Source organism: Haemaphysalis longicornis, unplaced genomic scaffold, assembly GCF_048455015.1.
Source record: "Haemaphysalis longicornis isolate Haplotype H1 unplaced genomic scaffold, Haemaphysalis longicornis Haplotype H1 scaffold_10, whole genome shotgun sequence".
Lineage (NCBI taxonomy): Eukaryota > Metazoa > Arthropoda > Arachnida > Ixodida > Ixodidae > Haemaphysalis > Haemaphysalis longicornis.
In genome coordinates, this window is record NW_027526204.1 from 100,686,534 (window position 1) to 100,700,236 (window position 13,703).

The 13,703-nt window shown below is 44.1% G+C and overlaps 2 protein-coding genes across 4 annotated transcripts in view; one reads left to right on the plus strand and one right to left on the minus strand.

The window, feature by feature from the left end:
* The window catches only part of LOC144158965 (XK-related protein 6-like), a 26,386-nt gene extending 16,768 nt beyond the window's left edge, over positions 1-9,618 (plus strand). Inside the window, exon 5 of the mRNA XM_077690178.1 lies at positions 4,084-9,618. Within this exon, the coding sequence (XP_077546304.1) occupies positions 4,084-4,317 (234 nt within the window). The 3' untranslated portion in view covers positions 4,318-9,618. The remainder of the gene's footprint in view (positions 1-4,083) is intronic.
* The window catches only part of LOC144158966 (uncharacterized), a 21,907-nt gene continuing 17,126 nt past the window's right edge, over positions 8,923-13,703 (minus strand). For all 3 annotated transcript variants that reach the window (XM_077690180.1, XM_077690179.1, XM_077690181.1), the window contains 2 exons: positions 11,470-11,556; positions 8,923-11,018 (listed from right to left, as the gene is read on the minus strand). In XM_077690180.1, the coding sequence (XP_077546306.1) occupies positions 10,870-11,018; positions 11,470-11,556 (236 nt within the window). In that variant the 3' untranslated portion in view covers positions 8,923-10,869. The remainder of the gene's footprint in view (positions 11,019-11,469; positions 11,557-13,703) is intronic.

Sequence of the window (13,703 nt, forward strand, 5' to 3'; positions counted from 1 at the left end):
TATAGTAAAAATTTTGACTGCAAGTTTTAAAATAGCCTAGGTGGTTTCTTGTGAACTTCATAGTGCTGAAATGTACCTGAAAAAGCCTTATATTCATTTTCCTCACCACGAAAAAAAAAAGTGACAGGTAGTGTGCCTTTTCTTGTTTGTATATTTTTGTTTCATGACCGTCAGAAATATCTGACACAAATTGCATAACTAACAAGATTTCGGCACTCCACATGTTATAATGAACGTCTGTGCAAAATTTCGTTGCAATACGGCAAGTGGAAAAAATAGTGTGCACAAACTCAGAAAACTGACAAAAATGCCGAACTGAGAAAAACGCAATTGAAAGTTTATTTCTTTGGCAGGTTCTTAAATCTTGTTCAAACATCATGAAACTTGGTGGGGATAAGTTTGAAATGTCCACATTGAGGTCCTAAAACTAGAACTCTCCTGCCGCATAAGTTGCACCCCCACGATTTTAGCGGGTTGAGTCCTCGATACGGGCACACTTCACCGGAATGCGGCGATGGTTCAGCTTGGCAGTCAGCATGGCAATCAGCTTGGCGGTCAGCTTGGCAGACATTTGCCTGAACCACCGCTGGTCACTTGCACTGCTTAGTCTGACCAGTTGTTACGAAAGGAAGATTCCCAGTTCTTGGAGAATGGCACAAAACCTGGATAGACGATTGTGTCCAACGCCAACCGCGCGTGCAGCGAGTGCTGCTTTCACGATGAAGGCGAAACTATTATGGGGACTTCCAGTGCAGAGTTGAAGGTTGCGGCCTCCACGGCTGATCGCGGCCACTCCTGCAGGCACTCCACATTTTTGCAATTGAGTTCTAGTACCCTTGTTCGCAACCTCAACTACGACGAGTTTGCACTTCCCGCACTCACAAGGTCAGTCAGACCGTCGACTTCGCAGATAACTGCGCCTGCAATGCTCCCATTGCCGGCTGTCTCCCCGCCTTGGAAGCCTGCTACTTCTTCTCCGACGCGCTTACAAAGCTGATAGCGTCACTGATAAAATCAGCCTCGCCTGGTTGAGCCGCGCTTGCAACGCCTGAAGGCGCATTGCCGTTAGGCCTCGCCGTGCCGGTCATGCCGATGTTGCCCATGGTCGTCGCAATGCTGTGCCGCTTGCGCTTTCCCTTGTACGTGCATGAAGTTCAGGACTTGCGGCGATGAAAATCACACTTCTCCTTACCGTTCATGATTACAAACACTCGACAAGGAAATAGAAAAGATATCGTGAAGTAACGAACGGAACGATGGAGGCGATGGTGGCTCACAAGCGGCGAAAGCCAATGGCAGTCACGATTTCACATCGCGTGATTTAAATAGGCAGTAGGAGCTCTCAAAACAAGAGGGAAGAATTATTATTTAAAATTTTTTTTACGTGGAGATTTGAAGCTGGCTAGTGGTTCAATTGAGAGAAGAAGGCTTTGTCTAACTCTCTCAAGTGACTGAAATGGCCGCCAGCCACGTTTCTGTGCAGCGAAAACTCTCAAAGATGGCTGAAATTTGGCTTGATTGCGTGATTTCTAGGGCACCGAGGGTCATTCAGACACGTTTTTTACTAAGGTCTCATTCGTATTTCGTTTTCATTTTTTTCCCATGAAAGAAGGATAGTGTTGCAGCGTTGTCATCCCACCGCTGACAACCCGTTGCTGCTTATGGGAAGGCGTACCCGAGCCGAGCTCCATCACCTCTGACATGCGTGTGGTAGCATGGTGAAGCGAGCGGCCAGCCAATGTTGTGCCTTGAAAAAGACCAGAACCCGAAGGCAAACTTAACTCGTTTACTGCATGGCGAGAGATGAGCCGAAGCCAAAGAATAATGCTCCGATGGGCAAGCTTACAGTACAGGACTCAAGCACAGTGACAGCATTGATTCACTGCTCAAGCAGGAATGAACTACAGCACTTGTGGGGTCCTATTTATACCCAAAGCGCTAACGGTCAAACAAGCGTTCCCTCTAGATTGTGCACACAACACGAATGGTACAGGCACACACAACACTCTTTCCATAGTTCGTGAGCGGCCGGTAGTAGCGGCACACGCCGAGTCCCAGAGAGGGGAGAGAGGAGGTCTCCGCAGTGGCTTCCACGTCCTTCGGACAAGTCTCTGCATGTTGCGACGGCCGCCACCAAAGTTTGAATCATGCCGGTAGCGAGGCACCAGTGATCCAAACTTTCCCGGACATGTAGCAGCTTGTTTGGATCTGTCGGCTGCAAGCGTGAGTCACCGGCAGGGAGGCCTGTCTGAAAGGCGCACGTAGTGGAGGCTTCGCCACACAGCCGAGGAGTGCAACACAAAGCCCGAAGCATTGCGGCGGGCTGATTCATGACAATAGTCAAAGATAATGCAAGTGACAACAAAAAATCGACATATTTCGAAAAAATGGCGATTTTTTGACCCGCGTGTCCCCTTAAGTGCAGAGCACTTTAGGGACTCGTCTGCAGTCTTGCTATCCAGACACCGCAGTCACGCGGCATCACGCACCCAAGCAGAGGCTTCAAAAAGACACCCGCTTGTCCCTCGGTTCAGCCTTCTGGCCAAAAGTTAAGAGGTCAAACAAAAGGTTTATATATGCAGAACCGTTCGAAACTGCTGGAACAGCTGGCACTTGTCATACCTGTCCCCATTGTTTGGCACACAGAAATCTGCAGGTACATTTGAGGCAAAATATGTGTACTTAACTGGCAGTCCCTGCATCCGTTTAGTTAGGAATGCTCATTGGGTTGGTTTTTTTAAGCAATAAAAAGTGGCACTAAGGAAAAAACAACGTGTTCAGAATGACACAGAAAGGCTTTCAGCACGTGCAAGACGAGAGGAAGCACAAAAAGAACACAACTCCCGCTCGTGCTGTTGAGGCAGAACAATAAAGAAAAGATAAAAAAGAAAAGGATGCGGGCTGTCCCAGGAGCAGGTGCACAAGCACTGCGAAGGTGGGAAATTTGAATTGCATTGAACAAACGTGTGTTCAATTCATCAAGAGAGGAGCGATACAGAGAGAGGAAGAGCGTAAGAGGTGGTAGCAGGGAGCGGAGAACGGCACCACAGCCCCTCTGGTGAATCACTGCTCTGCACTCCAGACAGCTTTTGCGTTGAAACTGCTTTAATTTCAAAGACAATAGTCTTTCTTGGGCTACTTAAACGCAGAAATTTTGGTCCGTATGTATGTCTGTCGTCTGTCTGTGACTCGATTTAGCCACCCGGCCTAAGTGACACAGAAACTGCGTAATACTCACAGCCAAATCTAAACGTGCAAGTCCGGTGCTAATGTTCACACTTTTCAACACTGTTGGACAAGAACAAGTCATTACACAAATATAAGGCAGAAAATCAATACATAAGTGATATTTGCATTGTTCCTTTATTAAAAAATTTACGGATGCTTGGTTTTTGCGATAGAAAATAAAATACTACATCAACTGCAGAAAACCATCGCCTGCTGTTTCCCGCACTACGTGGCAGCATTTTAAAAAATCAATTGGCAACAGCAATGAAAGGTTCCACTAGATAGGTTCCACATTCTGCTTGGAACGCTTGTGGAGTAGGGAAACGTGGTTCTATAAACGTTTGAGTAGGGTGCCTCGATTCACGCGCATCTCCGTCGTACGGCAGCGCTGGCATCGAGGCACCTGACTTGGACACGATAAATTTAAATTTGGGTGAGCGAACCTCTAGCGTACTGTCTTGGGAAGAACGAGATGGGAGAGGAGGAACAGCATGATAGATGAGCGGGAAAGAGAAGGAAGGCATTTAATTGCCAGGGGCGCCAGTCGACTATCGTCTTCTGTCGACATTTGCAACGAAAGGAGCAGATGTGCAGCCATATTTTTATTGTTTTGTTATTCTTAACTTTCGAACATTCCAAGTACTTCAGACAATAACACTGCTCTGCAAATCACATCAACTAGCAAACACTATTCACAAAGTACTTGAAGTTTCAAATACTCCCAAACAAGCCATTGACATTACCTTGATAGATAGCCCACCCTCAGGTGACAATTATTTCACTGTGTTCATCTTGTTAAAGGTAGGCTAATTTGACAGACAGCAAGATTGCATCAAGGTGCGACCCTTTGCGCAGGTGATCTACTATCTTCTCTTGCACCCGACGGGCAACATCCCATTAGTGCTCCGACGCAACCAATGCGTCCCGGCACCACGCTCCCAAATTCGTGAGGAGATTGCGCTCAAGGCAAAAGTGCTCGAGTCTGACAGAGGCAGCCACCTTGAATCTCTCACCACACAAGACTTGCCATGCGACGACTGCAGCTGTTCGTGTGGAGAGGCTGATAGTGTCCGAGACAGTCAGGGCTAAAGTGTTAAGAAGGGACGGGAAATGTCTTGAAATGTAAGGTGTTGTGTTCGAAGTGTTATTGTATGTGCCGCTATGTGCATTTGGTCGGGGCGTAGTTAAAACTTGTGTCGCCTTAAAGCAATGTTTCTGCATGAACATAACTGCTGGAGTTATGTTATGGGCCTCCTTAATTTTAAAGAAAGCTTTTACTAGAACCAGCAGACTTCAGTCGTTTGTTTGTTTGTTTGTTTGTTTGTTTGTTTGTTTGTTTGTTTGTTTGTTTGTTTGTTTGTTTGTTTGGTCGTGTTTGTTTGCTTTTAGCAGGAGCTGGTGTCATGCTTCGAAACTTTTCTTTCTCTTGTATTAGGTAGGAGAATAGTTTACGTTTTCGGTGTGGTTACTGGCTTGAGCATTTGAAATCTTGGTTTGAGTAACATTTTGCATCTTTTTTGTCTTTCCCGATAGTTGTGTGTGCAGCCAAATTTTTGTGTGGTTGAGTAAAAAAGTTTCCTGGGGCGGAATTCCGAGATTTGTCTGTTTTAATGTGCCGCTTTAAACTGAACGCAGAAAACAGGAACGTGACGTAAAACACAAAAGTTGGTTCCTGTGCATGTCATGCCTCCAGAACCCATATTTTTTCGATTATAAGGGGAGGGTATACTTTGGAATAAAAAAGAATCGCCAAATATATATATATATATATATATATATATATGTGTGTGTGTGTGTGTGTGTGTATGTATACTGAGCTTCAGAGAATATAAGGCAGGGTATGACGAGACTACGAATTTTGAAAAAAAAACCTCGCCTTATATCCGAATAAATGCGGTATGTCATGATTTGGAACAATTTAAATGGGCACAACTCAGAATTTCGCCCCTGGTGTGTTACTAAGCCATGCGTTGTGGCCATTAAGGAAAGGCCTTGCTTTATCTTCAGCATTTAATTAAGTCTTTGTCTGAAACCACTCACAAAATTTGTATCCGTTCTTACATGTTAGATAACATACCCATTACCCTCTGGGCCTTAGCAGTGAGCCGACAAGTGTTCGCGCACATTGCGTTTTGGGCATTGAACAGACGTGTGATAAAGAAGCTGGGGTTTGTGAGGTCTGAGATTAATTTGAGATTAATTTGCACCTCGCATGGCTGACTGCCAGAATGGAAGTATCGCAAGGGTCGTCAAGAAAGAGAATGCAGACTGCTGGATGAGCTTTCTTGCTTGTTGTAAGCTGTAAACTGTGCCAATCTGTGTGATGAACTGACCTTTGCATCCCTCTGGTTGTACGCTGTTAGTTAAGATAACGGTGTTTAATCTACATGTCTGAAGTATGGGCTTTCATTGCAACAAGAGCTTGCTTTGTTCTTTTTCATTCACAGCGTCTCCTGGTGACTAGAGTAGATTTGCGTAAGCTATGCATGTCTGACCGCACAATAATGTGAGCTAGACTTAGCGCGCAACGCGAGTTTTGGATCTTTCACCGTTATACAAGCTTCACTTGAGTGGTGGGGCCCTGGAATGCCCGTTAAGTTACAAGCTTCAATCGCAAGCTAAGTTGGAGTTTGCGATAAGCCCAATGATCAATTTAAAGGAGCCATGAAGACAAAATACAAGTTGGGTTTATTAGAAAGACTGCTGAGTCCCGATAACAATGATACCAATATCATCGCAACCTTCGAACAAATAACGGAGATATTAAAGAAAACGTGTGAAGCAGTCGCAACCCCCTCGCTGATTTCCCGCAACTTTTCTATGACGTCACGGAACCTTGTTTGTGTGATTGGCGGCCGCCTAACTGACCTGTCGCGACGACACGTGACTGGACGTCTGTAATGGGGCCTCTAGATCCATTTGACCGCATCACTTGAATGCTAACGTGCAGTTAACGCACTGAAAATTATGTTTTATTGTTGGCCCGTATGACGTCACTCTTGCAGCTGCTCATAACACGTCACTGAGGCGCAAAATTTGAAAGTTTTTAAATACTTCTTGCTTTTTTTTCGTTAAAAAACATCTTTTGTGGCTGTAATGGAGCTGAGTGATCTACTGAATTCTAGTTCTTTCAAATTAAACGGAGTTGTATTGTGTCTTCATAGCTCCTTTAAGTGCGTGTCCACGGAATGTACTTCTACATGTTCTGCTGCCTGATCAAAATATTAATATACAATGTCTTCTCACCTTAGTCTCATATTAACCCTGTTATGGCAGTTTTGTTATTTTATTGCACTTATATCGAGGTTATATAGATAAGATTGTTGGAATGTTCGAGCAGTGAGGTTCAGTTTGATCTTTGCTATGAAAGAGCTTCAAAGAATACAGTGCTGGCTTCATGCTGGCAAACTAGTCATTTCCAGTGGTTCCCAGAGCATGTGATGTTAGAAGAAAGGTTATTTACTTTTCGTACACCATTCCTTTGCGACCTGTCATAAATACGTTGTCACAGCCGTAACACTGTGTGAACACTGTAACAGTGTATGCTGTTCTTAACTTAGTAGTGTTTGCAACAAAGAAAACTGCACCTCTAGCCTTTTTTTTAAGCACCGTGCAAAGTGATATTATCAAGATACGAAGACATTTTCTTCAGGTTTGAGCTTTTGAGGAAAGAGTTTGTTTGCAGTAAATGGTTTTGTTTGGATGCGTTTGGTAATTTTGCAAAGCGAGGAATTTCTAATTATGTCATTAGTACTTGTCTGAACCTAATCGGTGGAATTTAAAAAGGGGGAAGCGCTTAAAATCTGGTATTAGAAAATTGTATTGTCTGCGGGCACTTCAATCGCACAAATGAAGTCCTCTTTGATGCTAGAATGTTTTTTTTTCTTCTAGGCAGTGTAATGTGCCAGCAAGTCTGTTCTTGTTACTCGCTAGATGCGTTTGTGCTAGTTTGTGCTGTGACACCAGCATTTTGCAAAATAATCGTTACATATAGGTTTGTGCGTTGGTGAAAAGCCTAATAGTGCCACAGTGATATATCACTCACAGTGAGTGCAATATGTACGTAGAAAATCAATTTACAAATGTTAATGTTGAAGAGAAAGTTAGTGTTCTTATTAGTGTGAAGTGATTTAGAGTTTACAACTTTCTTTAGATTCGCCTTTTTGTTGCTCAGTTTATTTCTGTTTTAACGCGGCACTATTTTATGTCCTGCATTGTTTGCTAGTGTGTATTCAAGTTGGAAAAACGTGCGGGGGCTGATACAAAGTATGCTGTTAACTACTTAAGCACACATTATGTATACATCTTTGGATTAGTGGATTAGTCTAGATACACTCCTTTTGTCTTAGTTTTTTTGCCCTCCATGAGTTTTTGACTGGTGTTAGCAGTGTTTTTCACAATGTGGAGTCACAATACCATTCACCGCAGTGATGAGGCTGCCAAAAACAAGCAGTACAAAATTTGCGAAAATATGTTTTGCCCTGTGGCCACGGAGCAACATTATATAGGAGGCGAAACGGCCCATTGCAGAAAACACGGGAGAGTGACCAGATAATGTCACAATGAAAACCAAGGCGGACTGCAAAGCTTCGTAGCTGCAACGGCGAAGGAGGGGGTAGCGGCACCTGATGGACGAAGTGATAGCTGCCGCATTTATTCCGCGGCTGAGCAGTGAAATGCCGATTGCGGCGGCCGCGCAGTTTCTTCACCCCCGGCAGATGCCGCTAGCTTAACCTCTGACGAGCACTTGTGACATTATCTGACCGCGCTAGGAAGCCTACTTTCGCCTCCTATCTTATTCCTGCTCCGTACCTGTGCCTTTGGCATTGGACGCACGTTATTGTTTGAGGTGTTTTCAGCTAATCTATCTGAAATGTTTTAGAAGAACTATGAAAGCTTACCAAAAGTTAAGGTTATGAGTTTTACATTGTTCATTTTTAGGGCGCGTGGTTGCGTTGCGCGACACTGGGAACAGCTGAAAATTAAAACTTGTACGTCTGGTTGAAGAAACCTGAGCCTGGATTGAGATAGGAAGTATGTGCTGCCAAAATTTTCTATTGAAGGCATTACTGCATGCTTTAACTCGGATCTTTCCGGCCAAGTTTCTGATATGAGCTCGAACATCCAATAGGTGCCTAATGTTTGGCGCAAATGCCAACGCATTTAATGACAAATTTTGGTGGATGTAATTGAAACCACAGGCTGTGTTCAGGAATTGTGCACTGGGGTGGATTCAATTATTAGCTGCCCCTAATTTCACAATATGAACATATGACCTAGAGCCAGTCATAAGAAGTTCAATAATGAAATTTCACTTTGTAACACTTTGTAAGGCGTAACAGTTTCAATAATTTCACTTTGTTCTCGTGTTTTTTTTTTAACCTGCCTTTACAGACCACTAACAAACAATTTACCATATTTACTCGCGTAATGAACGCACTTTTTTTTCCAGAAAAACCGAAGAAAAGTTGGGGGTGCGTTTATTATGCGGGGTAATTTTCCAGAAACTTTTCAGGAGTGACGAAAGAAGGCCACCACGAAACAAAATATTGCATTAGATAACCTACCTTTCGCAGTAAATATACTTGTACACAATTGGCAAACACAGCGTTTTTATTGAACTACACTCGTCCTCATTTCCCAAGGCTTCACTTCGTCAATTCTGAGCACAGTTCCCATGCTCAACTGCGTACTCCACAATCTTTAACTTAAAACTGGCCGTGTAGCTGACATTTCGGCCCATCGCCGACTGAAAAGTGAAAGACGAGTGGAAAAGCAAGCAAGTAACAATGCTATCATGAAAAAAGTAGGGCTAGATGCTCAGTGGACTGAGCCGACTGAGCGTTGTGATTGGCTGTCCCATGACACTGCGCCGGAGTGTTTGTTCGTTTTTACTTCGAGAGAGGGCTCTAGGTTGCGTGCATGATCATCATCAGCGGAAGCGAGTAAAGTGGGAAAGCTACTACTGTACGTGGGACTGCAGGGCTGATAAGTTGGGGGTGCGTTTATTATGCAGGGAAAAAAAGAAACCTCATTTTGACAACTGAAATTGGGGGTGCGTTGGTTATGCGAGTGCGTTCATTACGCGACTAAATACGGTAACTAGCGGGGAAAAACTGAACAGGGCATGCAAACATTGAAACGGGCATATGGTCTCAGCTCTAACTAATTCCGCAAGATTTAACGTCTGTGCAATACAGAACTGCATCTGTGATAACTACGCATAATTCCATGAACACAGTAAAGAACAAGCCCGTTTTAGCGCATTCAGGCGGCATTTGTTTTCAGCGTGTTGGGAATGTTTTTTGGGGCACGTTGTACCTCTGGTCTTGTTAACCTTCAAAGCCAATGTGCCAAATAAAGTTTTAATAAAAGGTTTTTTTGTTAAAACGTCCGAGTCAGTGATCTTTATTCCCTGCTGGTTTTCTGTACAACTTAGCGTCTTTTACTTGATACATCACTGAAAAGGCGGGCACTGTCAGTATGCATTCTTTGCTGATCTGTTTTTGCCTGCAAATATGCCAGTCACTACTATGTCATTTCTGCACTTCTGCAATGCATCTGGATAATACATTCTAAACATGATTTTTTTTTTTGCACTTCATTAGCATCTGTCTACGAAGTTGTACAGTAAGTGGAGAAACAACTTGGACAACGGGTTCTCTTCCCTGAACCATAGGGGAAGCATTTTTTATGTGAATTTTTTGCGCGCAGCCAGCCTTTAATTTTAGTGAGTATGTACTACCCAAATCTCGATACCCTTTGTAGGAACTAGCAGCTGCCGCAAAAGTAGTGTTCTCCTAAATGACCACTCTCAATGCTTTAAAAAGCAGGCATGGCAAAAAACTAGTGCATTTACTCTGACTTCAATAGCAACGTAATAGTGCAATGAAACTTCGTTACAGCAGATCTGTTTATAACGGATGTTCAGATGCAACATACCAAATCACGATGTTTGGTTCGTACTCTTGTCTGTGCCATTTGTTATTTGTTAAATTTCTTTTACTTCAGATTCATTTGCAACATACATTTCGATATAGCAGACCAAATTGGAAGTTGACAAGTCCAGATTAAAGGATTATTTAAACCATATTAAAAAATTAACAAGATTGTTCGTGACTGGCTCATTGCACATCACTTTTCAACCACAATCGGTCACACACCCATCACACAGCTTCCAATGGGCCACTTTGAACTTTCATTTTGTTCAAAATGCTTATACCCCTGGTGTGGCAACAACTGCAAGGCATTAAGTTGTCACAACTTAAATCATCTGAATCAGACATATAAAGTACGATAAAAGGAAAGACAGAGGTTTGTCTGAGAAAGCACTTCTACGTTGGAACGCAGGCTAAGAATGCAAGGCTGGAAAATTGGAACAGTAATCGCTGCTTTTATTTCCCATGATTATGTTCTTCAGGTAAAACTTCTTCATGCAAAAATATTTAAAGGCATTTCTTTAATCATCAAAACTGACCTGCCGTGGAAGAAACGTGAGAATGTTTCAGTAGCCCCTTTGCACCGAGAGGTGCACTGGAATCCTGTTAGCAAGGACATTGTGGGTGTCATCGCCTAGCCAAAATCAATCGATCAATCACGATCACTCGTAATCGTGATCACACGTCAAACACGTGGAACTCATCACTCATCAAAACATGATCGCTCGTCAAACACAAATCTACCAGTAGGCAGTGTGCACCCCGGGTTCTTGATGACCTCTGCAGACACTGCGATTCCACAGCGGACACAAGTCTCGATTGACCGGCCCTGAACATGCATTGCCAGAAAACCTGGAAATTGATGGGAAGCATAAAAACAATGAGATTACTGGTGGTGTCAGATTGACCACTTTACAGTAAGAAAACAGTGAGCTCTTTCACCTAATATTTATATACTGAGTGTGCGTTCTTTTGGTCAATATGGTCCTGTGACTGCCCTTATGGCTATTTAAAACAATTACTGTTCATAGGTCACTTGATTCACATGCTACAACCTGGCAATGAGGCGATAGCAAAAGAAAAACATGCAGTTGTGTCGAACGTTGAAAGAGTGCCATTATTCCTGAAAATCACCATTAAATCAAACAAAATTTGGTAGGCTTCTTATGTACAAGATACAAATTGGTCGCCAAAGCTGAGTGGTGATTGCCTGGGTAGGTGCTCAAGTAATGAGGCGAAGTCCATTCATTTACTCTCCTGAACTGCAAGATTTATTAGTTCAGGACACACTGCTGTCACTTACCGCCAACAAAGGCATCGCCAGCACCGTTCGTATCTCTAATGGAATCTGGCTCCAGCGTTGGAACTGGAAACCTCCAGATGCTGCCCCCTAATCAGTGGATTCAGAAACATGTTTGGAAAATGCTTAGAACTGCTGTCGGTGTACGAAAGTCCACCGTGAATTCTTTTTTAAATAAAACCTCTATGATTCCGCATTGAATGTCCTAGAACGAAAGCTCGTGCCACTCCCAAGCTGTCGGCACACACCCACTAACAAACATGAGTTCAGCGGGAATGTTTTCCAAATACAGTCGAAACCCGCTACAATGAAATTGACGGGAAGTGGGAAAGATTTCCTTGAAGCAAAAATTCGTTGATGCGGAATCTGCTCCAGCACACCATGGAAGGGCAATAAAAATGGCCCCGTATATTTCCGCATCATTGGAAGCTTAATACAATGTTTAGAAAGAAGTGACGCGCAGTAACGTCGTGTTTATTCGGATAACAAGCATACCAATGGTGATCTGTTTTTTTAGCTGCACGCAAAGAGCGTGCAGGGGGGGGGGAGGGGGGGGGGGGAGAGAGAGAGAGAGAAATACAGGCACGAAACGTATTGCTGTACAAGCCCAAGAGAAAATGGTAGCTGGTCCCAGCTTGTCTTAGCTAGTCCCAGCTGGAACCAGCTGGTCCCAGCTGGGAATTTAACCATAAAACAGCTGGGACCAGCTACATTTTCTCCTGGGAGGCGTGTCCATTCAGCTGATTCAAAGCCCCCCTCTCCCTCGTGGTAGGACAGGTGCCGTTATCTTATCCTCTGACTGGGAACGGCGGCAACTGACCTTGGCGAGCAAGCTGCTCACGCTTGCATTTAATGCGAACGCGCGCTCGCGACTAAGGTAGGATGACGCGGGACTAAACACGAAAACATTATTTTTGCAGGGGACACGCGAGCACTACGAAGGTGGGAAATTTGAAATGCGTTGGGTGGCAGCAGTGAGCGGATAACGGCGCTACAGCCCATTATGGCGAATCACTGCTGTGCATTTTCTGACATGTAGCTTTCACATTGAGTGGAACGGATCTAGTTTTTTATTGTTTGGCGCCGCATTTTAAAAGGTGCACGTGTTCACTGGTTGCAACGCGTCATGTGGCTGCGAATCTGCAGGTATGCGTCAGCATGATGTCACCAATGGACGTGGGTATGCAACAGCCCAACATTAGGCCTAGCGGGCCACGCGTTGAGGTCGAACGTCGTCAACCAGAACTACCATGCAGCTCGCCGAACAGCGAGGTTCACCCTACCGTTAACCCTAAATATAGGCGTAACAATGGTGATTGGTCGAGACTGTTAGTCACAATAAGCGAGAGAAGAAAGAATAGACACAAAGAATGGTGAAGGAAAAAGGTGGCGGAAAAAAGGTCAACATATGGATTCTTTGGTGTCGGTGCGTTTCGCCGACATTAACATGTGAACTTCTGTGGTGTTTTACCTTCCCCTTCGCCCATCATTTCACGCCAACCCCAACCAGTGCACTTGTGCCCCCTTTCGATTAATAAAGTTGTATACTACTAAGCAACTAGAAATTGCATGGCACTAAATTCAGTGAGACAGCTGCATCTTACCGATACTCACCTATGGGGCAGAAACTTGGAAGCTCACTAAGAGGGTTCAACTTAAATTGAGAACGACTCAGCTGGCAATGGAACGGAAGATGATAGGTGTAACATTAAGGGACGAGAAGAGAGCGGAGTGGGTCAGGGAACAAACGCATGTTAAGGACATATTAGTAGAAATTAAGAAGAAATGGACGTGGGCTGGGCATGTAATGCGAAGGCAAGATAACCGCTGGTCATTAAGGGTGACAGAGTGGATCCCTAGAGAAGGCAAGCGTTGCAGGGGGCGGCAGAAAGTAAGGTGGGCAGATGAGATCAAGAAGTTTGCGGGAATGGATTGGTCGCAGTTAGCACAGGACCGGGATAATTGGAGATTAATGGGAGAGGCCTTTGCCCTGCAGTGGGCGTAGATACGCTGCTGGTGGTGGTGATGATGATGATGATGAGATTCAGTGAGAGGTGATGCTCACTCATTTTCACGTTATAAGAGGAAGCTTAGAGGCGCGCGTCGTTTCTGAAAAGCAACGAAAGCGATCGCTCTTTAGGGACCACTGACCTAGCTGTATCAATGGCTCTACCTACTTTGTATTTTGTTTTTTTACTGTACAGTGCATCAATACTTTGATTTATTTTCTCTTTAGG